At 46.8% G+C, this 27870-nt stretch overlaps 1 protein-coding gene across 1 annotated transcript in view; it reads left to right on the top strand.

The window, feature by feature from the left end:
* Nucleotides 1-21255: 21255 nt before the first annotated feature.
* The window catches only part of LOC125428576 (zinc finger protein 665-like), a 15757-nt gene continuing 9142 nt past the window's right edge, over nt 21256-27870 (top strand). The window contains exons 1-5 of the mRNA XM_048488927.1: nt 21256-21448; nt 22791-23599; nt 24696-24816; nt 25645-26271; nt 26456-27822. Of these exons, the coding sequence (XP_048344884.1) occupies nt 22877-23599; nt 24696-24816; nt 25645-26271; nt 26456-27405 (2421 nt within the window). The 5' untranslated portion in view covers nt 21256-21448; nt 22791-22876 and the 3' untranslated portion in view covers nt 27406-27822. The remainder of the gene's footprint in view (nt 21449-22790; nt 23600-24695; nt 24817-25644; nt 26272-26455; nt 27823-27870) is intronic.

The following is a 27870-nucleotide window of genomic DNA, read 5'->3' as shown; positions in this document are numbered from 1 at the left end:
TCCTCCTCCTCCTCCTCCTCCTCCTCCTCTTCTTCGTCTTCTTCTTCTTCTTCTTCTTCTTCTTCTTCTTCTAATATTGACACAAAATTCAGGAAAGTTGGTACAGCTACTTTAAATAAAAGTCCAAACGAAATATCTTCCTCAGTAATAATAGCTTGGTTTTATATTGTTTATTTATTTAGTTAAGTTATAGTCCAGTTTCCTCCCTGGTGGGGCCTACTCCTCTCCTCTAAAATGAAACCTCATAGATTCTCCAAACTAGTCCCAGCCAGTTGAAATTAATAAGATCTCCATCTCTCTGATAAGCAAGGTGACCTTAAAGAGACAGCACATTCACCCAGTTAGCAAGACCTGCAATTCTGAACTTTCTTAGCCCATGAGAAAGGCAAAAGGATTTTACTAGGCCTTCAACTAAGAAAATGAATTCTCACTTGGCACCATGTAAATGTTATCTTGTCTTTGACTAGTTTCCCTCAGAAGGTTGGACTTTGTGACCACTTGATGTAGTGAGAGAGAGAGTGGTGAGTGGTTAAGAGAGAGCCAGTGTGGTGTAGCGGTTAAGAGCAGTGGACTCTAATCTGGAGAACTGGGTTTGATTTCCCACTCCTCCACATGAGTGGCAGACTCTTATCTGGTGAACTGGATTTGTTTCCCTGCTCCTACACACATGAAGCCTGCTGGGTGACCTTGGGCTAGTCACAGTTCTCTGAGAACTCTGTCAGCCCCACCTAGCTCACAAGATGTCTATTGTAGAGAGAGGAAGAAAGAAGTTTGTAAGCTGCCTTGAGTCTCCTTACAGGACAGAAAGGCAGGGTATAAATCCAAACTCTTCTTCTTCCCTTTCCCTGCCTTATTCTCTCCTCAGCCATTCATCACCCTACGTTTTATCTGCTCCACATCTTCAGCTATATTTATTATTTATTTCATTTTATCTGATCTGTCTCCATAGAGAGAACCAAAGCAGCTTACTGTATTCTCTTCTCTGTCCACACAACAACCTTGTGAGGTAGGTTAGGATGAAAGTGTATCACTGGTCCAAAATACCAACGAGCTTCCACAGGAAGGTAGGAATTCGAACCTGGGTCTCCCAGACCCTACTCTGAAGCTCTAACTGCAACACTACACTGGCTTTCATAGGGTATTGAACAGCTGTTGAATAGTAGCAAGCAGCCAGGCCTAGCTGAGTCATGCAGGTTGAGTGGTATCAAGTCACCCAGAGATTGCTGCCAGGCCTAGGGTTGCCAGTCTCCAGGTGGGAGCTGGAGATCCCCTGAATTACAACTAAACTCCAGATGACAGGGATCTGCCCAGAGAAAATGGCTGCCTTGAAGAGTGGATTCTATGACATTATAATACAACTAAACTCCAGATGAATTTAGTTGAAAGGCCCTTCCCCTCCCTAAACTCTCCCCTCCTCAGTCTCAACCACAACATCTCCAAGAAGGTCCCAACCCATAATGAGTTGGGGGCATTAAACTGTTATAAAAGGGATTTGAATTGGGGGAAGGAGAGGGGAAGATGACAGATTTATAAAATTATGTTTGGATGTACTAGATCTTAGCATAAGAGACTTAAAGAGGGATTAGACATGGACAAAAGATTCACCTGTCACGTACCGCCTGTGGTGGGATTTCAATAATTTAACAACCGGTTCCGGTGGTGGGATTCAAATAATTTAACAACTGATTGTTTACAAGCACCATTTTAACAACCGGTTCTGCCGAAGTGGTGCAAACCTGCTGAATCCCACCACTGCGTACCGCTTACCATTGGGGAGGGGAAACAAGAAAGAGGAGCGGTTTTGGCCTCCATGATCTTGTATTGGGTCCTTTTGGAACAAATGGATGCTGGACTCACTGGTGTGATCCTGCAAGTCTGTTCCTGAAAAAAGATGCTAGTGGGAGTCATAAAAAAGCACCAAGTCTGCTGTTTGTAACAGTTTGAAAAAGTACAGAAGATGCATAGATGTGATCAAGAGGGGTTATGCTAGGTGCAAATTAGAATTTTTGACAAGAATTTAAACAGGTGTAGTAATTAAGAGTAGCCGACTATTTTGGAGAACCGGGTTTGATTCCCCACTCCTCCACAGGAGTGGTTGAGTATTTGCTGGTGAACGGGATTTGTCTCTTGTTCGTATACATGAAGCCTGCTGGGTGACCTTGGACTAGTTAATTTTCTCCAAACTCTCCCAGCCCCACCTACTTGATAAGGTGTCTGTTGTGGGGAGAGGAAGGGAAGGAGTGTGAAAACGGCTTTGAGACTCCTTACAGGAGACAGACCTATACAGAGAACACATACACACACACACACAAAGATTTCTGTCCAGATTGTTCTACTGCATCCTCAGAGCATTTTTTGCCATTCTTTGACCAAACCATTTGGGGGTGCCAGACTAAGAAAGGAATGCTGTAAACCCACAAGGCTCACGACACAGGGAGGAATAGGGTGGGGACACACACAAACCTTTATGCACGGTAGACTTATCCAAGGGTCTGGAGAAAAAAAAACGCTCCGTCTCTGGAATGGAAATGGGCAGGTCAAGATTTTCTTGGCACAGGGAAAAAGGGAACCTTGATTATAGGACCTGCCATTCTGAAAGCTTGCAGTCCTACCAAAGGGACAGACCTGCTTAGGAATATGTGGCTCACTTTCCTGCTCTGGAATTCATATAGCCGGGGGCCCTAAAGCAGGAGTGCAACACTCATCCCAACAGCCAAGTGGGGAGGAACTCCTCATTTTCGGCCACCCCAAATTAGGCATTATTATTTTGCGCCCGCTTCTGCTCACCAGCCCCACCTGAAGTCAGCAAACTCAGGTGGTCACTTAACTTTTTCACAGGAGGGAGTGGTAGGAAAAGGGCATGTCCACTTTCCAAACGTCCTTCCCACTCTAGGAATCCAAACCCTATGATTGTTTTAACCGTTAAAGAACCAAGCGTCAGAAGCTTTCTGGTCTTGTTCACACGGCTATGGGGGTGGGGCGAGGCGGTGTTTCTGCTTCTTCATGTCCGCCTCCAGATGGTTTGCTGGTCCTGCCACGCAACAAAATTCCCTGTATGATAAACGTGGAATGTCACAGTTCTGGGGCAATTTGACCATCTCCCTGCTCACAGCAAGTGAGCATCTCAAGGTTGAAGCAGGGGAAGCACCCTTGCTAAGTGGCTGCTGTGGATGGCTTCCCAAGTGCTTTGCTGAATCCGCACAAGAGGTTTGAAGCCCACCACTCCATGGGTCAGTACTGCCAGGACACCAAAGTGGCTCAGTTTGCTCAGGTTTTTTTTCCTTTTAAAGAGTAGTCCTGATTTCTTTGAAGTCCACCTTGGACTTTGTTCAGCCCAGAAAGATGATTTGCCCCAACACAGGGAAACAACTCTAATATATCCTCATCACATCTCTGAAGTTCTTGGAATAGCTTACCTCTCAGGGTTGATGTGAGAATAACATGATGGGGGGGGGGGGGGGAACCACGTGTAAAGTCACCCTGAACTCCTGGAAGGAAGGGTGGGGGAATGTGATATGAAAGAGAGGTGCTAGGAAACAGGGTTCTGTGCTGGTCTTCTTGCATCATGTAACTACATACAAACTATATTTTTTTTTCAATGTAGAATTGCAAATCATCTTGAAGATTGGCTTCAGCCTTGAAGAGGAAGCTTTTTATCCCCAGGGACTTGATGGAGCAGTCTCATTCAGAACACACAACATCCTACATTTATCTACGTGAGGAATTTTGTTGCTTGGCAGGACTATGAGAACTATCTGAACTCTTACAGCACTGCAGAAACACTATCTCTCGGTTGCTACTTACCCATAACCCTCCCTGCTCCAAATTTCTTTCCTCCCTTCTGACCCCCCCCCCCACACACACATATACAGGTAATCTAGGCATGTTCCTCTAAAAGGTGGGTGTTGGGGGAGGCACAATTTCACTGCTTGCTCCGGATTTTCTGTAGGTAAACCTCTGTAGTTGAGTGCTGAGATATTTGCACCTACCAGTCTATTATACATGTCTTCCAAGAAGGGTCTACTGAGACCAATTCAACATTCTGGCTCTTGAATTTATTTAGTACGTGAGGATTAGCCATGGCAAGTCTCAAGCATTTGCCAGAAAATATCAGTCTGCAGCTTTATTCAAAATTAAAAAGACATGCCACACACTTCCACTGGATTAACCATTTAATTAACTGCAACTCATTTTGATTTTAAAAAATTAAACACAGAACACAGAACCGGTTAAGAAATAAACTGAATTTGTGCCTTCAATAAAGGCTTAATAGGGCTTTATTTACCGACAGGGCATGAAAAGTTACAGGTGCCCATGTCTGTATACCAAGACACTATTTACGAGACAGATCTTTTCAAAGAACATCAGAAGAGACTTGTTGGATCAGACCTGTGGTCCTTTTAGTCTGGCATCCTGTTCCACACAGTAGCCAACTGGTTTTCCTGAAGGGACTAGAGGACAGAAGAGACAGATTCTCAGTTGCTTTTAATATAGGATTTTACTAACTATGAAGGGAGGGTTACAAGGAGATAAAATAAGAAATCCTTTCTTTCCTATCTCACATCTACATTACTGTAAGTTTGGTTCCCTCTTGGTACCTATCTGCTATCTCGTGCTTGTGGTGGTGTTGGTGTCGTGTCTGCTCAAACAAAGAAACACTTAACTTTATAACTTCATATGTGGAGGATTTTCTGAACTAGACTAACAATTAAAAGGCCAGTGAGGGCATCTGGGACAGATATACATGTCTAATACTGTTGTCAAGGAGTTCTATCATGACAGAAGGGCCAATTGCTAAGAAATCTTTTCCCAAGAGTTGAAAAGATCTCCCATCACTGAATATTTAAGGAGGTTCATGCAGATCTGATTTTCAGACGCCAAACTAATTGACCCTTCTCTGGCCTGGACATGTTGATTTTGACTTAGATGCAGGTTACCTCTGAAGCTTTTCTTCACATCCCAAGGTTTTTCTACTTTTTGCAGTTTTACTTTGCCTTTTATAATTTTAGTAGTCTGGTAGGGTTTCCTTTCTGAAAATAGCCTCAGTCTGAGCAGTTATATGGCTGTGTATCATCTGCCACTGAAGAACTTCTCTTTCCACATTCTGTGGAATTACATGGTTTCATTCGCCATTGAATTGAATTTTAGATGCCTGTTTAGATTTGGTTTCTGGTAGCTCTTGTCTGAAACTGAGCAACTGGCCAGCCCTCCCTGTGTGTGGAGTCTTTGATGTTCACTAAGACTGTCTCTTCTTTTGAAACTCTTTCCACATTCAGAGCACTGATGTGGTTTCTCTGCAATGTGGACTATCTGATGTTTTCTAAACGATCCCCTCAAAAAAAAGCTCTTCCCGCATTGTGAGAGCATATATATGGTTTCTCTTTCGACTATGCTCGCCCGATGGGAAGTGAGGGTGTCACCCTGCACAAAACTCTTTCCACACTCTGAGGGACTGGTATGGTTTCTGCATCCCACATGAGATTCTTAGATGGAAGTGAGGGCATCATGCCCGCTAAAACTCTTTCCACACTCTGAGCACTGGTATGGTTTCTCATCCACATGAATTCTTCGATGGGAAGTGAGGGTATCACACCCGCTAAAACTCTTCCCACACTCTGAGCACTGATATGCTTTCTCATCCATGTGAATTCTTTGATGGGAAGTGAGGGCATCACACCCGCTAAAACTCTTTCCACACTCTGAGCACTGATATGCTTTCTCATCCCCATGAATTCTTTGATGGGAAGTGAGGGCATCACACCCGCTAAAACTCTTCCCACACTCTGAGCACTGATATGCTTTCTCATCCATGTGAATTCTTTGATGGGAAGTGAGGGCATCACACCTGCTAAAACTCTTTCCACACTCTGAGCACTGATATGCTTTCTCATCCCCATGAATTCTTTGATGGGAAGTGAGGGCATCACACCCGCTAAAACTCTTTCCACACTCTGAGCACTGATATGCTTTCTCATCCATGTGAATTCTTTGATGGGAAATGAGGCTGCCACGGTGACTGAAGTTCTTTCCACACCCACAGGCACTGGTATGGTTTTCTCTCCTGTGTGAGATTCTTTCGATGGATATTGAGCTTGTCTCTCCGAGTGAAGCACTTTCCACATGCAGAACACTGATATGGTTTCTCTCTTGTATGAATTATTTGATGGGAAATGAGGGTGTCATGCTGACTGAAGCTCTTTCCACACACTGAGCAGTGATATGGTTTCTCTCCTGTATTGGTTCTTCGATGGGAAGTAAAAGTTTGAACTAGGGGTGAAGTTTTTCCACATTCCAACCATTTGGAATTCCCCTCCTGAATCTTTTCTTCACGGCCCAACTTCTCTCTGTCTGTGACAACCTTGAATGACACTCCTGAAAATTCCTCTTTAGTCTTGCTCCCCCAAAAAACACCTTGCAAAAAAAAAGGAGAACAATAAAGTCACTAAATTTCAGTTATGGAAATAAGAGAAACTGGTCATTATAGAGAGTTCTACAGCATTTATTTTAAAAATTATTTTTATTTCTTCCAGTTCAGTGAGACAATGGGAGATCCTGAAAGATATTAATTAACTAAGACCTTTGCTACTCCAGATAGAGAAGTACACAACCAGCTTTTGATGCCAGAGGGTGGCGAGGGCCTGGGATGCAACAGTAGAGCCAGTCAGCAAGAGGTGGTTATTAGGAGCTATTGTATCAACAATCTATTCTTGAAGGCTTTCACAGCTAGGAATCAACTGGCTGTTGTGGATTTTTTCCAGGCTGTAGTCTGGTAGTTTTTTGCTCCTAACATTTTGCCCAGGATCCTATGGCTAGCATCTTCAGGGAGGCATGTCACAGTGAGATGAGTTCTCTCTAATGTCACACAGTGGAGTGATTGTGTGTGGGTGGTGGAGGGACACCTCAATTAGAACACCTCAGCTGAAGTTCCCAGGGGAAGTGTGCCTCACAAAGGCTATCTGAACATCTACCTGCTGATTAGCTTCTTCTGTGGAGCTCTGCGGGAAGGGTCTCTTCCCTTCCAACCAGGAGATGAGGAGGCGTTGGACTCCAGTGCTCTTCTCAAGCAAAAAGAGATAAGGATAAGAATCTGCCAGAGTTAGACTACTAATTCATCCTGCCCAACACTGCAAATTCCACCTGCCTCTGATCTCTCCAGTCTGAGAGCCAGCATGGTGTAGTGCTTAAGAGCAGGTGCACTGTTAACTGGAGATCTGGGTTTGATTCCCCACTCTGCAACTTCAGCTGTGGAGGCTTACTTGGTAAACCAGATTAGTTTATGCACTCCACACACACACACACACACACACACACAACACACACACAACACACACACACACACACACACACAGAACCAATCACTTATTTCTGGGAATCTGGATTACAGCATTATTCAGGGAATCTGAACCAGCCTTCCTGAAATGTGCTTCAGTATCCATGTCTCTACTGTTTACAGAACCATACTTAAAATGGTGGCCAGAAACAGCCAGTCAAGAGGAATCCTGAAATCCAAGAAAGGCCATAGGCTGAAACCTTGGGAACTTTCTTGCAATCAGAGGGGAGTCTTCTACCTCTGATGGTACTGTCTGGTTTCGGCCTACTCATAAGCCAACCTTAGCCAAGCGACTCTTGTATCATCCCCAAAACTCCACTGCACTGGGAGTAACAGCAACAGCGGTCTACCGTACCCTGTAAGGTTCTTAAAAGGATTACAGCATGATCTGTATGAAGAACTGTGGACCCTCCAAAAGGAACTTTCAAAATGTCAAAGACATCACACCTCAGCCTCTTCGCTCTCTTATTTGGATGTGACATGGAACCCCCTGGCTGAGACTCCGCGCTTTGTAAAGACACCTGAAACAGTGACTCACCAGAAAATTCAGTGGCAGGTGTAATTAAAGAATTTCTCCTATTGATCTGCATCTGATTCATTTACAGACAATAACAAGAGTAATTTGAACATCCCTCAAAGGGATACTTACCCACATAGACCACCATCACATAATTTTCCAGCATGACCTCTCTGTAAAGCGCTCTCTGGCATGCATCTAGCAAGACCCATTCTTCCACAGAGAAGTACACGGCCACCTCCGCAAAAGACACCGGTCCCTGGAATCAGAAAACAATCTCATTCCTCATGAATCATGATAGGCGTGCTATGTGTGAGAGTATGACCACAATGCACTGCTGAAGACTTTCACGGTCAGAATCAATTGGCTGTTGTGGGTTTTCTGGGCTGTTTGGCTGCAGTCTGGTGGTTTTTACTCCTAACGTTTCATCTGCATCTATGGCTGGCATCTTCAGAAGCATGTCACAGTAAGATTTGTTTCTCTCTGCACTGTGGAAAGAAACACATCTTACCATGACAGGCCTCTGAAAATGCCAGCCATCATGGACATAGGTAAGGGGGGGGGGTTCTCGGGTTTGAAAAAAAACCCCAATTCATGTCCAAAGCTCCGCCCCTCCGTTTGTGGGTTTTAAAAACATTTTAGTGCTTTTTCGGTTTTTGGCTTGCAGAGGGCGCATTGTTTGGACTAGCAGCACCAAAATTTCAGGGATTGTTCGGGGGACTCTCCTGATGATACTACCCGGGTTTGGTTCAGGGGGTCCAAAGTTATGGACTCCCAAAGGGTCCCCCATCCTCCATTGTTTCCAATGGGAGCCAACAGAAGATGGGGGCTACACCTTGGAGGGTCCATAACTTTGGACCCCCTGAACCAAACTTTACCAAACCTGGGATGTATTATCAGGAGATTCTCTTATTGATACCACCCAGGTTTTGTGAAGTTTGGTCCAGGAGGTCCAAAGCTATGGACTCCCAAGGGGAGTGCCCCATCCTCCATTGTTTTCAATGGGTGCTAATAGAAGATGAAGGCTACATCTTTGAGGGTCCATAACTTTGGACATCTTGAACCAAACTTGATCAAACCTGGGATGTACTATCAGGAGAGTTGCTTATTGATACCACCCAGGTTTTGTGAAGTTTGGTCTGGGAAGTCCAAAGCTATGGACTCCCAAAGAGGGTGCCCCATCCCCCATTGTTTCCAATGGAAGGTAATAGGAGATGGGGGCTACACCTTGGAGGGTCCATAACTTTGGACCCCCTGAACCAAACTTCACCAAACCTGGGTGGTATCATTAGGAGAGTCTCCTAAAGAGACCCTGAACGTTTGGTGCTTCTAGCTTAACAATTGCACCCCTGACAGCAGGCATCCCCCAAATTTCTCTCCTGTAGGAGACTCAAAGGGGCTTACAATCTCCTTGCCCTTGCTCCCTCACAACAAACACCCTATGAGGTGGGTGGGGCTGACAGAGCTCTGAAAAGCTGTGACTAGCCCAAGGTCACCCAGCTGGCGTGTGTGGGAGTGCACAGGCTAATCTGAATTCCCCAGATAAACCTCCACAGCTCAAGTGGCAGAGCAGGGAATCAAACCCGGTTCCTCCAGATTAGAATGCACCTGCTCTTAACCACTACGCCATATTGAAAGTGATGCTGTTTCAGGGTGTGGGATAATCCACCCCAAAACAGCATCACTTCCAATGTTTAACTAGGGAGCCCAGATTCTCCCTTTAAGGTGGATTTAAAAGGAGAATTTGGGCTCTCTAGTTTAAACACCATTGAAAGTGATGCTGTTTGGGGGTGGATTCCAGCATCACAGCGGCTGTGGGGGGGGGGGGGCTCAGATTTTGCACCAGGCTCCATTTTCCCTCTATGCTTCTGCCCAGAGTGGAGGGCAGGGCAGTCTGCCATCCCCGACCTTGGAGAGCTGCTTTTATAAGCGCTAGGTCAGGGGCGGGGCTTGGGGAGGCATGGCCATGCCCTAGGGGCGGGTGGGGGTGTGGCCCCCCGAACCCCCCCATAAAAAATCTATACCTACGTCCCTGCCAGCCATAAATGCAGGTGAAACATTAGATGCCAGCCATAGATGCATGTGAAACACAACTACCAAACTACTGTCAAGTAACAGCCCACTGTATGATCACAATCTCCCAGCCACACACAATCTCAAAGGAGACGGAGACATCTAGGATTTGTCCCTCCAGATTTCACAGCTTCCAGGACAAACATGGGATTCACAGCAGGAATACAGCCTCAAAAGTCAAGGCAAAGAAAGACACTTCTTTATTAAGAGTAACTGAAAAAGGGTTGGCCCAAATGCCCCTGGTATCCCCCCCCCCCCCACCGATCTCTTCCTCACCTGAGTCAGCTGCATGGCTGTCTGCTTTCCTCCAGGGCAAGAAGGACATCATCCAGACCAACTTTCTGCTGTCACTTCTTTGTTTGTGAAGGAGGAAAAGATGGGTCAGTTATTTCCATTTGCATCTTCCATAGTGCATAAGCAGCACTATTTCTCAACAAGGAGGACAGGGCTAAGTGGGGTATTTAGCAGGGGGTGAAAAAAGATACAGTAAAACGAGGTGGAAATAAATTGACGCAGAACTTCCCAAGATGTTGTGTTCTGACTGAGCTATCATGGCTGCCATTTTGTGATTGACCCCCATCCTCCCCCTAGATGCCACTCCTTCTGCTCAAAATTCCCCTAATGCCAACAGATTCAAAATGCCTGGGGACTCCTAGCTTGCAAGCACCCTGTCCTCATGCAATATCATCCACACATGATATGAGGCACTAGTAAGAGCTAGGCAGTTTCAGTAACACGGAGAGCAAGCTCTGTTGGGCTCCCCAAAGCTCTAGTTGAAGCTCTGTGTTCAGGGAATCACAGGTCACTGTCTAGATCTCTGGTGTGGGCACATCTGGAAAACCTGTGTATTTCAAGGAAAACATAAGGAGTTTGGGGCATTAAATTATTGTAAAAGGGATTATACGACCCACCATTCTGCGAGCTTCCAATCCTAGTAAAAGGACAAATTTTCTAAGGAATATGTGGATCACTTTCCTGCTCTGGAATTCATGTAACTGGGGGACCTAATGCAGGAGTGCACCACTCATCCCAACAGCCAAGTGGGGGAACTCCTCATGTTCTGCCACCCCAAATTAAGCCCTATTATTTTGCACCCGCTTCTACTCACCAGCTCCCGTCTGAAGTCAGCAAACTCACATGGTCACTTTTTTTCAAAGGAGGGAGGGGCAGAAAAGGGACACTTCCACTTTCCAAATGTCCTTCCCACTCTAGGAATCCAAACCCTATGATTGTTTTAACCATTAAAGAACCCAGCATCAGAAGTTTTCTGGTCTGGTTCACACAGCCTTGTGGGCGGGGCGGGTGCTTTCTTTTTTTCATTTTAAAAAGTATTGTGTGTGTGTGTGTGTGTGTGTGTGTGTGTATAAGAAAATTAATACAGTAGTTAAAATCTGAATTTATCATATAAGAAATGAAAAAAGAAAAGAAACAAAGATATGTTGTATATTAAACAATTTTCACAATGTTTAAAAAATAATATCTCAACATAGTTAATGAGTATATAACTAACAATTCATACTTTTATCAAGGAAAAGAAAAAAGAAAGAAAAAAGAGAATAGAAAGAGACAAAAAAATCTCATAAAGTTATCAGAGAAAATCTCTAATAAATTTTCCAGATACTTTTATTTTATCTAATTTTGGTTGTGGTGGGTTTTCTGGGCTGTGTGGCCGTGCTCTGGTGGATCTTGTTCCTAACATTTCGCCTGCATGTGTGGCTGGCATCTTCAGAGGTGTATCACAGAGGGAAGTCTGTTACACAGTGTCCAGTGTCACTGGACTTCCCTCTGTGATGCACCTCTGAAGATTACCAACCACTGTCCCTGGCAGCAGTCGGGAGTAAGATCCACCTGACCACTCCTTCCTGGCAAAAAACCCACCACAACCAGTTGAATCCGGCTGTGAAAGCCTTCGACAATACATTATCTAATTTTGTTAAACTGACTTCCCAACCCTCTACACTACAGCATTAGTATAATCTATATTTTTATATTTAATTAACTCTAATCTAAAGCTTTATGATCTTAGTTACTTTATGTCAGTGGTGGTGAGCACAGTGCTCACTAACAGGTAACAATGGCTATCTGACTGACCAATAGCTAGCTAGTCAATAGACCAGTCATAAACAGTGACTTCAACAACTTGTTTATATACAAACACTTAACCCTTTTATGACTGAGTTGTGATAGACACTTGCAAAATCCCAACAGTCTAACCCACATACCTTTCCCAACACATACCTTTCCAAACAAAACAATCAGAAGAAAAGAGAATTTTCTCAGCCACTTCAATATTGCTCTATGGAAGAATTCAAGGGGATCATGAGTGTAAGGAATTCCAAGGAGCAGAAATAAAAGGCTTTTGGTTGAAAGACCGTTTATTCAGACATCATAGAAAACTCATACACCGGCCATGACAGGAATGGGACTTCGCGCTCAAACTACAGACTATAACCCCCTTTGCCCCATCCCCCCTCTCAGCTATTCCATCCCCGCTCTCACGGGAACGGAATTCTCATCTCGCTCTGAGAGATAAGTCCTCCTGCAGAGCGAACTCTGGCCCGTTGCCCGTGCCAGGGAACCCAGTCAAGGCCAAACGACTGTGAAGAGATTCAGTACCACTGAGTTCTTTACATTCTGCCTCCCCTAAGAAAGAACCCTTCCCCCCCGGTTTCAGTGGGAAGGCACGATGGAAAGCAGAAATCAGAGAGGGAGCATTAATATTTTCCAGATACACCCATTGATTGTGGTCAGAAGAATACCCCACCCACGAAACTAAATATTGTAAGCGTTTGCGGTTAAAACGAGAGTCCAAAACAGCATCAATTTCATAGTGCTTGTGGCCATCAATCATGGTCGGCGGGGGTATCTCCGGATGGTCGTGCCAGGCATCGGAAACGGGAGCCTCCTTGAGTAGACTGGAATGAAAGACGGGATGAATATTACTTAAGGAGTTAGGCAAATCTAAACGAGCAGTCACATCATTGATCACTTTTGTAATCTTAAAAGGTCCCACGAATTTCTTGCCCAGCTTTGAATACTTGTGAACGTCTCTAAGATTTTTGGTAGACAAATAAACCCAAGCCCCCACACGCAAAGGAAAGTCAGAACGATGTTTATCTGCCTGAAACTTTTGTGAGTCTTTGGCTTGCTGCAGGGCAGTCTGGACGAACTCCCATCCCTCAGCCAGGGATGAGATCCATTGACTAAATTCCGGAGGGTGCAGCGCCTCCGTGGGTAGTTGGGGCAGCGGCGGGAAGGAACGTCCAGACACGATTTCAAAGGGGGTCTTCTGTGTGCTGCTATGCACGGCATTATTATAAGCGTATTCCGCAAACGGGATCAACTCGCACCAATTATCCTGATGGTAGTTGGTGTAACAACGCAAATATTGTTCTAGAGTTCTGTTCGTCCTCTCCGATTCTCCGTCGCTTTGAACATGGTAGGGGGCGGCAATTGCCGGGGTGGTTCCCAACAAGTCCAGGAAAGCCTTCCAAAATTTGGAGACAAATTGGGGGCCGCGGTCAGACACCACCTTGGAAGGGGCGGAGTGTAGGCGGTAGATATGTTGAATAAACAATCGCGCCAATTTAGGGGCCGAGGGGATGGTGCTACAGGGAATAAAATGTGCCTGTTTGGAAAACAAGTCCACCACCACCCACAAAACAGTGTTTCCCTGGCTTTCCGGCAAATCTGTGATGAAATCCATCGAGATAACCTCCCAGGGCCTAGAGGCCACAGGGAGAGGTTTCAAAAGTCCATGGGGTTTTCCCGGAATGGATTTGGCCTCCGTACAGGTTGAGCACCCCTTAATATAAGCCTCAATGTCCTTGCGCATAGTGCGCCACCAGAACTGACGGCGGGCCAGATGTAGCGTTTTTAGAAATCCGAAATGTCCCGCCGACTTGGCATCATGGCAGGCTTCAAGGACCTGCTTACGAAGGAGGGGAGGCACGTACCAACACTCCCCCCGTCTCCAAACGCCACCCTCCAAACGCACTTGTGAGTCACCTTCCGCCGCTGGAAGTTCGCGGAGTCCCGCCTCCGTGAGTTCGCGGAGGAAGGGGGAGACGATGTCCGGAATGGGCGAAATGGGAGGAGAAGCGGAGGTCTGAGACCGTGTGACAGCCAAACCCAGTTGGGAGGGAGAGAGTACGGTGCGCGGGATGTCTCTTAGCGAAGAACCGCCCCCCTCCCCTGGAAGGCGAGACAGCGCATCAGCCAGTTTGTTGGTTTTCCCAGGGAAGAAATGAACCGTGAAAGAGAAACGGGAGAAGAAATCAGCCCAACGCAGTTGCTTAGCAGACATTTTGAGGGGGGTGGAGAGGGCGGACAAGTTCTTGTGATCAGACCACACCTGGAAGGGATGTTTAGCCCCCTCGAGCCAGTGGCGCCAAGTGCTTAGAGCCACTTTGATTGCAGCAGTTTCTTTGTCCCCCACAGTCCAGTTGAGTTCAGCGCCAGAAAGTTTCTTGGATAAATAAGCACACGGGACGAGCCTATCATTTTTATTTTTCTGTAGAAGGGCAGCGCCGAGGGCCTTGTCCGATGCATCCACGTGCACCACGAAAGGGAGATCAGGATCGGGGTGCCTCAGAATGGGTTCGGAAGTGAAAGCTTGTTTCAGGCGCTGGAAAGCCATTTGGCAGTCCTGAGACCAAGAGAGGGGAGCCCCGGGCTTAGCGGCTTGCGAATCCTTACCCTTGGTGCGTAAGAGATCCGTAAGGGGGAGGGCCAGTTCAGCAAATTGGGGTATAAAATCCCGATAGAAATTAGCGAAACCCAGGAAGGATTGTAAGTCTTTCCTGGTGGTAGGTGCAGGCCATTGAAGCACTGCGTCTATCTTAGCAGGGTCCATTTCCAAACCATCGGGTGAGATCCGATAGCCCAAATAGTCTATGGTGGATTGGTGAAAACAACATTTTGATAGTTTCGCGAAGAGGGAGTTGTCAAGCAAGCGTTGCAATACTTCACGCACAAGGGCCTCGTGTTCCTCTAACGTCTGCGAGTAGATTAAGACATCATCGAGATATACGACCACCCCTTTATAAAGCAAATCTTGCAAAACTTCGTTGATTAGTGCCATAAACGCTCCGGGGGCTCCGGCTAAACCGAAGGGCATTATTAAATATTCATATTGCCCAAATTTTGTATTAAACGCTGTCAAATGTTCATAGCCTTCAGCAATTCTGACTCTGTAATAAGCCTCTCTTAAATCCAGCTTTGTAAAAATCCGCCCCTTCCCCAGTGCATCCAGGAGATCCTTGATTAAGGGCAAAGGATACTTATTGGACATGGAAACAGCATTTAAACCACGGTAATCGGTACAGAGTCTAAGGGAGCCATCTTTTTTCTTCACAAAAAGAACTGGGGCTGCATGGGTGTGTTTGGTGGCTCTTCGTATGAATCCGCGAGCTAGGTTCTTATCTAAGAAGGCACGGAGCTCCTTCTCCTCGGTGGGGCTCATGCGGTAGATTCTACCTTTGGGCAGCTGGGCACCAGGCTGTAGTATGATTTTGCAATCGGTGTCTCTATGGGGGGGCAAGTGATCACACTCTTGTTCCTGGAACACCCTGGTCAATTCTCGGTAAGCTCGTGGGACACCTGAGAGATCAGAAGCCACTGAGGCATGCAACCCTGTGGAAACCAGTGGTTCAGAGTCACTTGGAGGTGGGGTTTCCCCCCACTTCATATGCTCTCCACAGGGAGGATCAGTGAATTCCAGAATTCGTTCTTTCCAAATGATATTTGGTTCATGTAACAACAACCATGGCATACCCAAGACAATGGAGTGTTTGGCCACGGGAGCAAGTATAAAACTAAGCTTCTCCCAGTGGTCGGCGCAACGGAGAAGCACGGGTTGCGTTTTGAATCGAGCTGGACCTTCTGCTCCAAGTGGGCTGCCATCCATTTGAGTAAACGGGATGGGTTTCACTAGGGGGATCTTATCCAAGCCGAGTTGCTCAGCCACCTGGGGTCACATTAAACAGTGGGAGCAACCGGAATCAACGAGGGCAGAGGCTAAAATACGGGTATGCTTAGGAGGGTTGGCTAAAAAAGCCTGAATGGTAATGGGCGCACTGCCTTCACTCACCCAATCCGGAGTAGGTCCCAAGTCCATGGGCGCCGAAGATAAGCAAACCTCCACTTCCCCCTCTTCAAAGATCTCCTCGATAGCGGCTTTGGATGAACCGCTTGGGGGAGGTCCGGACTTTCGTGGAGGTTTGGCCGCGGGGTTGCGTGAGACGGGAGCGGCGGGCTTTTGTTTCTTGGGGCAGTTTGCAGCTAGATGACCAGGACCACCACAATAGAGGCACAATCCCAAACGGCGGCGGCGTTCGGATGTGGTCTCGGTGGAAACAGCTGTAGGAGGTTTGCGAGTGGTTGGGGCGACCGTGGTGGATCTCTGCCGTGGGCGTCCAGTAGCATGAGCGTAATCTAGACGGGCTGCTACTTGCGATCCCAGGTCAATCCACTCAGCGACGGTGCGCGGAATGCGGATGAGGAGTACTGTTTCTCGGAGTTTGGTATTCACTGCCTCGCAGAAGTGTTCGCATTTCATGCGTTCAGGCCAGTCAGGAGGGAGCTTAGTTGCCGCCGCACGAAATTCACGGGCAAACTCTGCAAAGGAACGGTTGCCCTGTACGATGGATTTTATGGTACGGATGGCCTCGTTTTCGGCATCCCGATCCTGGAAACGGGCACGTAGGGCTTGGAGAAAGGCAGCCACTGTGCGAGTGTCATCCTCTTGCAATTCGTAAAGAGTCACAAACCAATCAGCCGCCACCCCATCCAAGACAGACCCGATGTCCCGTATCTTTTCCCGTTCGGACCGATATAAGTCATCGAATTCCTCCATATGCGCATCCAGTTGTAGGATGAAGTAGGGAAGTTTAGAGGTGGTTCCGTCGAAGCGGGCAGGAATGGGGGGCCTGTAATATCCTCTCTCGACAGCTCTTGGGGCCCGTTGAGGTTGCGGTTGCAACAGCTGGGGCTGTAGCGCTGGGATCGCGGGAGCTGGTTGGAGCGCCGCGAGTGGAGGGACCTGCTGGGGCGCTACCGTCCCACCGTCAAGAAAGGTGACTGTCGGACCTTGAACCGTCGGCCCCAGGGGAGGGGGGGCGTCGGTAGGTGCTCTGGTGAAGGTGTAAGCACCCGTCCGAGTTGGTGCCCTAGCCTCCCGCTGCTTCCGCATTTCCTGCTCCAACGCAGCTAGTTCCCGCTCTTTGCGAGTTAAAGCATCTTGATGCGCATGGAGAGCTGCCTTTTCACGATCCAGTTTCGCGCGTTCATCACGTTGAATGACTGCAGTCATCTCGCTTTGGGTGCGGATGGCTCTAATGCTGTCCTGCTGACGTTGTAGATCCATTTTGGAGTGATCCAAAACCTTGTCATGAATCAACAGATTTTGCTGGTACTGCCGTTGCAACGCTTCTTTGGCTCGATCCAACTCGCGTTGGACTTCTTGCCGATGCTGTTCCCGGTCTTTTTGGAGGTCTTCGCGGTCCTGTTGCAGTTTCTCGCGCTCCGCCTCCCAGTACCCGCGTTCACGTTCCCACGCTCCCTTGGCATCACGCAGTTTGACCACCTCGGCTTCCCAGCTGTCTTTGGACGGGAGGGGGAAGGCATCCGGATCCGAATGGGAGGTCTGGTCACTGTCGGACTCTGCTCCTCCGGAGGGCACTTCTTCCAGTCCCCCGCCGGGTCTACTGGGCGCTTCCCTCCTCTCGCCAGCGGCCCGTCCGGGGCCCGGTAATTCGGGTGGCAAGCCGAAATGAAAGCCTCTTCCAATCATCGACCCCGACCCCGACCTTGGTAGGACCCCGGCCTCGGTGGGTCGGGGCCGGGCTCCAGTGCTATGCCACTGCGGATTCCCAGGAGCATCAGGGAAGTACGAGTCGAGAAACCGTTCGATTGATTCTCGGGTGGCAGCATGTAACGTAGAAAAACCCGCTTCTTCCGAGACGGGCTGCATTTGCGGCTTGTAATCCATACGGAAGCGGGCGGAGACCCGATCCACAGGCGCGCGATCCATAGACAGCGCCCCAAACGATTCAGATAAATCCACAGGGTCGCAGCCGCAACCCTCATCCCAACGAAGAAGTGGGAGGCTGGAACTACGGGGACGAGAGAGAGTCACCAGAGAGATTCGTTCCCTGGGAAGTTCATCAGGTCCCGGAAGGGAAGGCTCGGAACCCTCTAGGGGGGCTGCCGCGCCTTCCACAGTATCAAGAGCATCCAATCCCTGCATGTTCAAACACCAGAGATCCACAGTTTCTCAAAGGAAAAAATAGCTTAAGATTCCTGTCATAATGTAAGGAATTCCAAGGAGCAGAAATAAAAGGCTTTTGGTTGAAAGACCGTTTATTCAGACATCATAGAAAACTCATACACCGTCCATGACAGGAATGGGGCTTCCCGCTCAAACTACAGACTATAACCCCCTTGCCCCATCCCCCTCCCTGCTTTTCCATCCCGACTCTCATGGGAACGGAATTCTCATCTCGCTCTGAGAGATAAGCCCTCTTGCAGAGCCGACTCTGGCCCGTCGCCCGCGCCAGCGAACTCAGTCAAGGCCAAACAGCTGTGAAGAGAGTCAGTACCACTGAGATCTTTACAATGAGGAGTCAGAGATTTATTTATTTATTTATTTATTGTTCACATTTTTATACCGCCCCATCCCCTAGGGGCTCTGGGCGGTGTACAACAACTTAAAACATAATAAAAAGAGTATTAAAATCTTTAAAACAGCGGTAACACAATACTAATAAGAAATAGTAGGAAGGCGTCCGTCAGCCCCGTTATTTCATTAAAATTCTCCCAGGGGGAAGAGCAAGGGGGGGGGAGGCGGCGAGCTATGTCAGATGGTAGCCTAGGTGACCGGGAGAATCCTGGCTCTGGAAGAAATCTCCAGGGGAGGGTATTGATCCTCAGCATTTACACCAAGTCATTTCCTGAGCCTCAAGGCCAGAGAGGTTCAGGTCAGACAGATGGTATTCTCCATCCTGACAGATGCACAGTGTGCATCCCCCAACTTCCATGATTACACAGCCATTTCCATGATACCTTATGTTGTTAAAATGAAATTGGTGATCTTTATTAACTTACTGGGGGGTGGGGAGCAGCAGCATGGACTAGTGGGAAGATTGAGTTAAGTAGCCTCCCTATAGTAAGAATGCAGGCTAGCTGTGCAAAAAAAAAATATTTTTTTTAAGGAAAGGCGGCTGCATAGCCTGGGGGCAGGGTGGACAGGGGGAGGGACAGGGGGAGGGACAGGGACAGGGGACAGGGGGAGCCAAGACAGACCCCCTCAGAGCTGCTTTGCAAGGAAAAATGTTTTTTTAAGGAAAAATAGCAGCACTCTTCTCACAGTTTTGCATTTGCAAGAGACCTAATATCAAGAAAGAGGTGTGTGTTCATGTGTGTGTGTGTGGGGGGGGGGGGAGGGACTAGAGATGTAGCCTCGGGTCAAGGGGGCAGCAGTCCAAAAGAGTTTGGGAACTACTGCTGTAAAAGAATGGGCTGACTCAGGATACAGCAGCTTCATGTGGGTATGAATTTGTGCCGGTCTGGACAGGGAACTCCAGAAAGTGGATGATTACAATCGCTCAATATCCAGCAATGTGTAGATCTAGCAAGTTGCCCATCACACGGTGTTGCTGACAATTTTGTTTGCTTCTCAGCGACACCCCATCCCTGTTACAAAGATTCCTCTTGCTGCATTTCTCTCCTACGTTCCCTTTGGCCCGAAGAGAAGCAAATAGCCAGTTTCAGGGCAGAACAAGGGCTTGACCCTGCCCTCTTCTTGAAATCATGCTGTTTGTTCCATGGTATCAAGAGGGACTCATACATGCATTGTTCCTGATTTTTAGAGATTTTTCTCTCTTGGGAAGGTAAAAAGGGGCAGGTAGGCATATGGCTGTCGTTATTCGCACAGTCGTGAAATGAACTTCATGTTTAAATGAGAATTTGAAACCAGGTCTTCCAAGTCGGAGTCTAAGTGCTCCCATTTCTTCCAAAATGTTTAGCAGGGGTAGGATTGTGCACCCCCTCAGTGTGAAAGCTGGCATAGTATAATGCTTAGAGTGGTAGGACAGGATGAGGAGGCCTGAGTTGAAATCCCATTTGCTCATAAAGCTCATTGAGTCACAATATGCCAATCACTCCATAGCCTGACCTACCACAAAGGGTTGTTGTGAGGATAAAATGAGAAAGGAAGGCTGCTGCTTTGAGCCCCTTGGAGGAAGAATAAGTTGAAAATGTGCTGGATATGTAAAGAGGAGCATGGAACATCAGCCACTAGAGATTACCATGGAAAGATACTGTCTGGGTGGTCAACAGCTTCTTTCCTTGCTGACCTTCCAAATTCATATATGCATCCTGCTGTTTTGCTGGGCTTCGACATCAGATCTACTTCTGTGCACATGGTAGCTGCTTTCTCATGTAATTGGTCCATGATCACTGAGAAGACAATGCTCATAGAATTAAATAGCTGGAAGGGCCAAGTGATTCAAATAATTTAACAACTGGTTCTGGTGCTCGCTCTCTCTCTCTCTCTCTCTCTCTCTCTCTCTCTCTCTCTCTCTCTCTCTCTTTCAGTGCTTCCCCTGGGCACCATTTTCTATAGCTATGCCTCTAGGGCTGAGTAATAGAGCATGCATAAAGTGTCTTTCCTTAACATGCAAAGCCTGGCTTCACAAAGGACGGGTCTTCAAGGATACCCATTAGTATATGGGATACCAAAGTAAGCACAAGGGCAGATACCAGTCATAGGGCTGTAAGGTGAACCCCCAAAAGGTGATTTTTTTAAAGGCCTCTCTGCTAAAGCTAAAACCTACAGAGTTAAGAACTCTGAAAACATTTATTTCTCTGAAAGCATTGTCCTTAGTGAGAATGGGATTGCTGCAGAACAGGGAAAGGTAAGCACATGCAACCGGGTGTACCAGACAAAGGAGCAGAGATCCTTTATTTCATTTGAGTGAATTTGACCTTATCTGAGGTGGAAGTCAGAGCAGGCTCCTTCCCCACCTCTCAGACTGCGACCCGGGATGTGGGGTGGGGGGGAAGGAGGAGCCGCCCAGTAAAAAAAAACCACAGTGGAGAGAAATTGGAAAAGGAAGCCTTCCTTCAGCTAACAGTTCTTTAAAGAGTATTTCTTGCCTTGAGAGAGCGTTAAAGGGTTAAAGTAATAGAGCTGCGTTTCCTAGAGCTCATACGCGAATCCTTCAACTTTTTTGCCTGCAACTTTGCTTGCAGGAGAGCTGGAGGATCGAGGTTGGAGGCGGACTGGGGGACGCCTGGAAGGGTGCAGATCTGTGGGGCGGGGAAGGGAGGGAGAAGCTCCCCTAGGCTGGGAGGTCTCTCTGGGTCCCCTCCTGTGCTCCCGAGGACGGTTGCCAGGTCAATATCCGGCCCTCCGGACAGGCGTGAATCTGCAGCGAGAAGCCTCTTCCTCTAAAAGCACAGCAGCGGGCAGGCTGGAGGTTCTCCTGGTCACTTGGCAACCCCAGTAGAAAGGCGTGTGCTGCAAGGTAATCTTGTCTGGCTGCAGAAAGCTTTGCATTCGGAGAGGAGAAACTGAGCTGGTCCCCAGGAAGACACCCCTCACCTGTCTGGGAGGGAGGCGTCTGGGTCTCCACTTACTGATTCTGTTTTGTCTGGATCTCCACTTACTGATCCTTTGCCTGGTGCTGAAAGCAAATTGAAACCCCTTTGTCTGTCTGGGGGCAAAACTTCATCCTGGTGGACAGATTTCAGCGTCTGCCCTTCTGAAAGGACTCTTTGGAGCCGGAGGAGATGTGGGAATGTAGCGGGCGTCCTCCTTTGGCAGACAGGTGGTGGGGTGTTGTTGCACAACATAAGATTCCTATGGAGCCATCAAAGCATCCCCCCACCCCAATCCCCTTTTTGTTTCCTGGCTCATAATTTTTTCAGCCCCCTCCTCCTCCTCCTCCTCCTCCTCCTCCTCCTCCTCCCTCCTCCTCTTGAGAAGTCAGATCAGGAGACTCCCAAATGGATAATGTGGGTGTGGGAAAAGGTGAATAAAAACACACCCCCTTTTCTTCAGGGAGAGCTGCTCAGAGCAACAGGCCAGATCCATCAAGTGGTGTGGGTGGAGACTTTTATTCCGGAAGTAGGGAAATTCTCCGGTAATTGTAGCCTATTACACAGGATGTACATATTCCTGCTGATCTCTCCCACCTGAACATTTTTCTGGCAACATTAGGAATGAGTGCTGCACTAAAAGAACTGCAGACGTAGCAAAGTTTTGGGCAACAGCTTTAACAACAACTGTGCACTCCTGGTGATCACCTAATAACCTTTTATTGTTGTTATTGTTAGTCTTGATTGTTGTTTTATCCTATGCCTAATAAAGGGAATGAATGAATGAATGAATGAATGAATGAATGAGGCAGTATGTTTCAGGAGGACGTTTTCATAAAAAAGGATACTGTTATGGTTTTCATGTTGGATGATAGAAGACTAGTCATTTTGAAAACTGTTCTCTTTAAGTTTGTAATGTGCCCTGAGCCTTATCAAGAAAATGAGCTTCAAAGAAAATAGGTCAGCAGAACAAAGGGTAAGGCAGCTTCAGTGGACTCCATCTTGGATGGTATTTGCTGATATGGTAGTTTTACTGCTCTTCCAATGAATGATGTAAATGTAAAGGAAAGGCCAGCTGGTAAAGTTCTGAGGGTAGCCTTGGAAAGAAATCCCGAACCTTTTAATTAGCACCTTATTTTATGCATACATTGAAGTAGTAGACCCACAAAAGTAATGCAGTTTTGAATTGGAATTGTGCATATGGGAAGAAAATCATGTTGGGGTCACTATGGCCGATGTGTCTGTTGTCTCTCTTTCCCATTTATCCAGGGAGAATCCCAGTCTGGAAGACGAAAGCATCTTCGGGACGTTTAAATTCAACAGCGGCTTTTCTGAGGGATCACTCTGAAGTAAAAATGGAGGAACAAGACCCTACAACCCCCCAATCAGAGGAGATGTCAGAGGGGATAGGAAAACCTCCCCACATCCTCCAGGCTGGGACTCTGAAGGAATTCTGGGGAAGAACACCGGGAGATCCGATGCATCAGCCAGCAAGGGAGGGTTCCCTTTCCCTTACACAGTGGGAAGCCCAGTTACAGGAGTTCCTCAGGACAGTTGAAAACCTTCATTCTCCATGGGGAATCCCACATTTATTAAAGAAACCTTCCCCCTGGGAGGATGCCAAGGCCTTTCTGGCCTCCTTTGAACAAGTGGCTGAAGCCTGTCAATGGCCCAAAGAAGAGTGGGTGACCCGACTACTTCCAGCCCTCAACGGAGAAGGGAAGCAGACCTTTAACAGTCTGGATGTGAGAGACAGTGAGGATTATGGGAAGGTGAAGGCAGCCATTTTGCGACAGGATGCCCTGAACCGGGAGAAGCAGCGTCTGCAGTTCAGGCATTTTTGCTACCAGGAGGCCGAGGGGCCACAGGGGGCTTACAGTCGATTGTGGGAAACATGCCGCAGATGGCTGAGAGTGGAGAATCACAGTAAGGAGCAGATAGTGGAGCTCTTGATCCTGGAGCAACTTCTCAGCATCCTGCCCCCAGAGATCCAGAGCTGGGTGAATGAGGGCAGCCCCGAGTGTTGCTCCCAGGTGGTGGCCCTGGCTGAAGAGTTTCTCTCAAGGCAGGAGAAGCAGGTGAGGTGTGGGTTCTGAGTGTGGGAAGGCCCAGGTGGAGCAGGGGCTGAGATTTTTGCCCTTCCGGGGGAGCAGGGCAGGGGAGTGCCATGGTGTGGTGGAAAGGTCTGTTGTTTAGTTTTCCTGGTAGCTGAATCTCTCATTCTTAATGTTTGTTCAGATGATTTGGTCATTTTGGGTGTTTGGTCATCTTCCTCCTGAAAAATGATGGGATCACTTTCTCCCTAAAAGAGCAGGTCTTGTGATTCTGGATGCTCTAGATTCCAGCCCCCTTGCCATCCTGGCAGGCCTGGATCATTGTCTGCAGTCTTTGAACACATGAGTTGTGAAGATGTCCTCGCAGATCCCTCCTCCTGTGCTGTTTGGTCGGTCTTTTTTGGAGGTGTGCCTCCCTCAAAGAATTCACTATGCTGGGAGTTCACCCAGACAAGATTGCTTCACATCTTTAATAAATCTAATACCTTCTTTGGCATGGAATTAATTTTATTCATAGAATTAATTTTGTTGATCTCTTTGTGAGTCTCCCTGAGCCCGTCCAACGGGGAGGGGTGACCTATAAATCTAATAAAATAAATGAATAAACAAACACATTAAAGAGCAGGTGGACTCTAATCTGAAGAACTAACTTTGATTTCCCTTTACTCCACCTGAGCAGCAGATTCTTATCTGGTGAACTGGGTTATTTCCCTGCTCCTACACACAGAGTTTGCTGTGTGGCCTTGGGCTGGTTGCAGTTCTTCAGAACTCTCTCAGCCCCACCTACCTCACAAGATGTCTGTTGTGGGCAGAGGAAGGGAAAGGAGTTTGTAAGCCCCTTTGAGTCTCCTTGCAGGAGAGAAAGGAGGGGTATAAATCCAAACTCCTCTTCCTTCTAAAGTCCCAGTCATGGTGGTTCTGCTTATCATTGGTATCTGCAACCCATTTATTTTCATGTTGCTTTCACCTTTCTGTATTTTAAGTTTTTATTCTGGTTGTCTTCAGCAATTGAGCTAATATGCTAAATTCTGGGAGGAAGACAAAACCCTCCCTTCTTTTCATGCCACCCCATGCTGTGTCATTCTGTCCTGAAAGCGTCTATTCCACTCTGCTGTTGCAGGTACCCTTGGAGAAGGCAGCTAGGAGTATCTCTGAGGCAGACAGGGCTCCATCTGAGAGGGAGGAGAGGCATACCTTGGTGGACGTCAAGGAAGATGAGGATGGAGAGGCTGGCCCACAGGGTAAGGAGGGAGGGAGGCCTTCTCGGGCTGAGCTCAGCAGTGGCTCCTTCTCTCCTTTCAAGGGCTGTTTCCCTGTCCTTAGATTCTCCAGAGGACATGTTCTTCTTAGGAGAGCGGCTGGTGAGAAGAGCCTTGCTGGACTCTTTCCTACAGGGGTCATTTAGATGCTTTTGGGCTTTCCCAGTTCTTTGCCCCTTGTTCCTCTAGGAACCAGGTGATTCCCTTTGGACTTTTTGGTTTATTTGGCAAGGCTGAAAACCAACTCACGCCCCGTGTAACACCTATCACAAAACTCTGGATTTTATTACAGGTTTTTATACTTACCCATAAGTCACAGAAAATCAAGAAGGCAGGGGCTGTTTCTCAGTGGGTGAGCCTCTGGTTGTCATGCAGAAGGTTCTGGTTTCTTTCCCTGGCATCTCCAGGTAAAAGGACCAGGAAATAGGTAACATGAAAAGCCTCAGCCTGAGACTTGGAGACTGCTGTCAGTCTGAGTAGTGAGTGTTTATTTTTATGGACCAAGGGTCTGATTCAGTATAAGAAAGGTTCCTATGCATTTGTATGTGTTTGGGTACACTCCAAATCAAATATGAAGGGAGGCATCGCTTTTCCTTAAATTATGTATGGGGGTTTTGAAAGAGGGGAGGGAAAGGCAGAAGATAAAACCAGTTTCAGTGCAGGGCCAGGCATAAGGGAAACAACGCTCATTTTTGGGGTTAAAGAAAACTCTCAGAAAGGAATCAAAATGCCCTCCCAGAAACAGGAGTGACATACCTCAGTTGGTTTCTTATATGGCTGCTGACTGGATCTCTCTTTTTATTCCCGCAGGAAGCATACAGGAGAATGCTGGAGACTTACAAGGGCTAACTCTGGAAAATGCTGAGGAGGAATGCTTTGAAATCAACTTTAAAGATCCAGATAGAATAAAGAGGCATGAAAGAAATGACACATATGAGAAGAAGGATGAGTCCCTTTCATGCCAAGGAAGGGGCTTCTGTAAAATCACAGACCAAGAAGAAAGGCCAACCAAAAACAGGAGTGAAGACTTCCATTGTAACCAGAGAATTCACTGCAGGGAAAAAGAAACTGAAAGTTTAGCTCTCGGAAAGACCTTTATTCAGAAAATGAGCATTGTTTCCCAGGAAGAGATTCTGTCAGTAGAGAAACCATATTACTGCTTAGAATGTGGAAAGAGCTTCAGCAATCAGACAGCCTTTACTTTCCATCAAAGAATTCACTCAGGTTATCAGGAGAATACTGAAGATGAGGAACTGCATCAGCTATCACTATATGAAGCCAAGAATCAAGAACTGAAAGGAAACTTCTGGAATCAACATGGACAGAAAAGGGAAAAAGAAAGATACCTGGTCAACAAGTATCAATGCCAAGGCGGGAATTTCTGTGAAGAAGTTTACATGATGGAAGACATTACTTTGCATCAAAGAATTCACTCAGGTGAGAGACAGTAGAAAATCTTCTTTGATTCCTCTTTATTGTACATTTTAAGTGTAAATTAATGGATGCTGCAATATACCCCAGGAAGGAACCACTAATATAAGCTTGATGTGAAAAGAACTTCAAGAGCAGGCCCGTTCTCCTTGTTTGCATGCTAACATGATCTCTCTCTTCATTCCCACAGGGTGTGATCAGGAGGATGAGGAAGATGAGGGACTGCCTGGGTTGCCATTCAATAAAGCCAGGAACCAAAAGGTGATAGGAAATTTCAGCAATCAAGATGGAGCACAGGGTCATAAAGGAAGACATCTAACTGAGAGGAGGGATCAATCCACTCCTTACCAAAAAGGGGATTTCTCTGAACAAACTCAAATGGCAGAGGAAGTGTACAAATGCTTGGAATGTGGAATAGATTTCTCAGGACAAAGTCAATATAATACCCATTTACAAATACACAGTGGAAAGAGCACCCTGAAATGTTTGGAGTGTGGAAAGAGCTTCAGTTGCAGATCAGAGTTTCTTAAACATCAAAGAATCCACACAAGAGGGAAAGCATCCTGTGCCAAGGGCTTCTCTTATAAAGCAAACATCATTCAGCATCAAAGAATTCATTCAGAAGATAAGCCATTTACCTGCTCAGAGAGTGGAAAGAGTTTCTTTGAAGAAAAAAAGGGTACTGTACATTTTCCAAAGCACAGTGAAATGAAGACATATAAATGCTTCCAGTGTGGAAAGTACTTCAAAACCAAAGCTGACCTATTTGTGCACCAAAGAATCCACACAGGGGAGAAACCTTTTGCATGTTCAGAGTGTGGAAAGAAATTCACCCAGAGAGGCAATCTTCAATTGCACCAAAGAATCCACACAGGGGAGAAACCTTTTGAATGCTCAGAGTGTGGAAAAAAATTCACTCAGAGCTGCCATCTTCAACAGCATATAAGAATCCACACAGGAGAGAAACCTTTTCCATGCTCCAAGTGTGAAAAGAAATTCACTAGGAGTAACAGTCTTCAATTGCATCTAAGAACCCACACAGGAGAGAAACCTTTTGAATGCTCAAAGTGTGGAAAGAAATTCACTCAGAGTCGCCATCTTCAACAGCATCTAAGAATTCACACCAGAGAAACTTGCTGAATATTGAATGTACACAGTGTGAAAAGAGATTCAGCCGGTGTAGCAATCTTCAGCTGGTTCAAAAAACTTTTATGAGGAGATACTGCATGACTGCTGAGCTTGTGATGAGAGCTTGTCTCATATTTCATACATTAACACCAACCATCAAGTCCACACAGAGATGAGATCATAAAAACTATTTGAGATAGCTTGTATCTGCATAGAAACAGGTATATAGCCATAGAAACAAACAGTGTAGATATAAGTACTGGGATTGTGGAAAAAGCTTTAGCCATCATTGAGGAAACAAAGTGATGTCAAAAGGAAGAAAGCAAAGATGTCCTCTGAGGATGGAAGGAGATTCAGGATCAGGACTGTGCTTCTTAAGAACTGAGTAACCAACATTGGTTTTCCCTCATAAATGCTTTGTATATTGTAGTCGACCCACGCGGTCAGCGTAAGAACGAGACGAGACGCGGAGATAAC

The sequence above is a fragment of the Sphaerodactylus townsendi genome, linkage group LG03, assembly GCF_021028975.2.
Source record: "Sphaerodactylus townsendi isolate TG3544 linkage group LG03, MPM_Stown_v2.3, whole genome shotgun sequence".
NCBI classification, from domain to species: Eukaryota; Metazoa; Chordata; class Lepidosauria; order Squamata; family Sphaerodactylidae; genus Sphaerodactylus; species Sphaerodactylus townsendi.
This window is presented reverse-complemented; position numbering and strand designations above follow the sequence as displayed.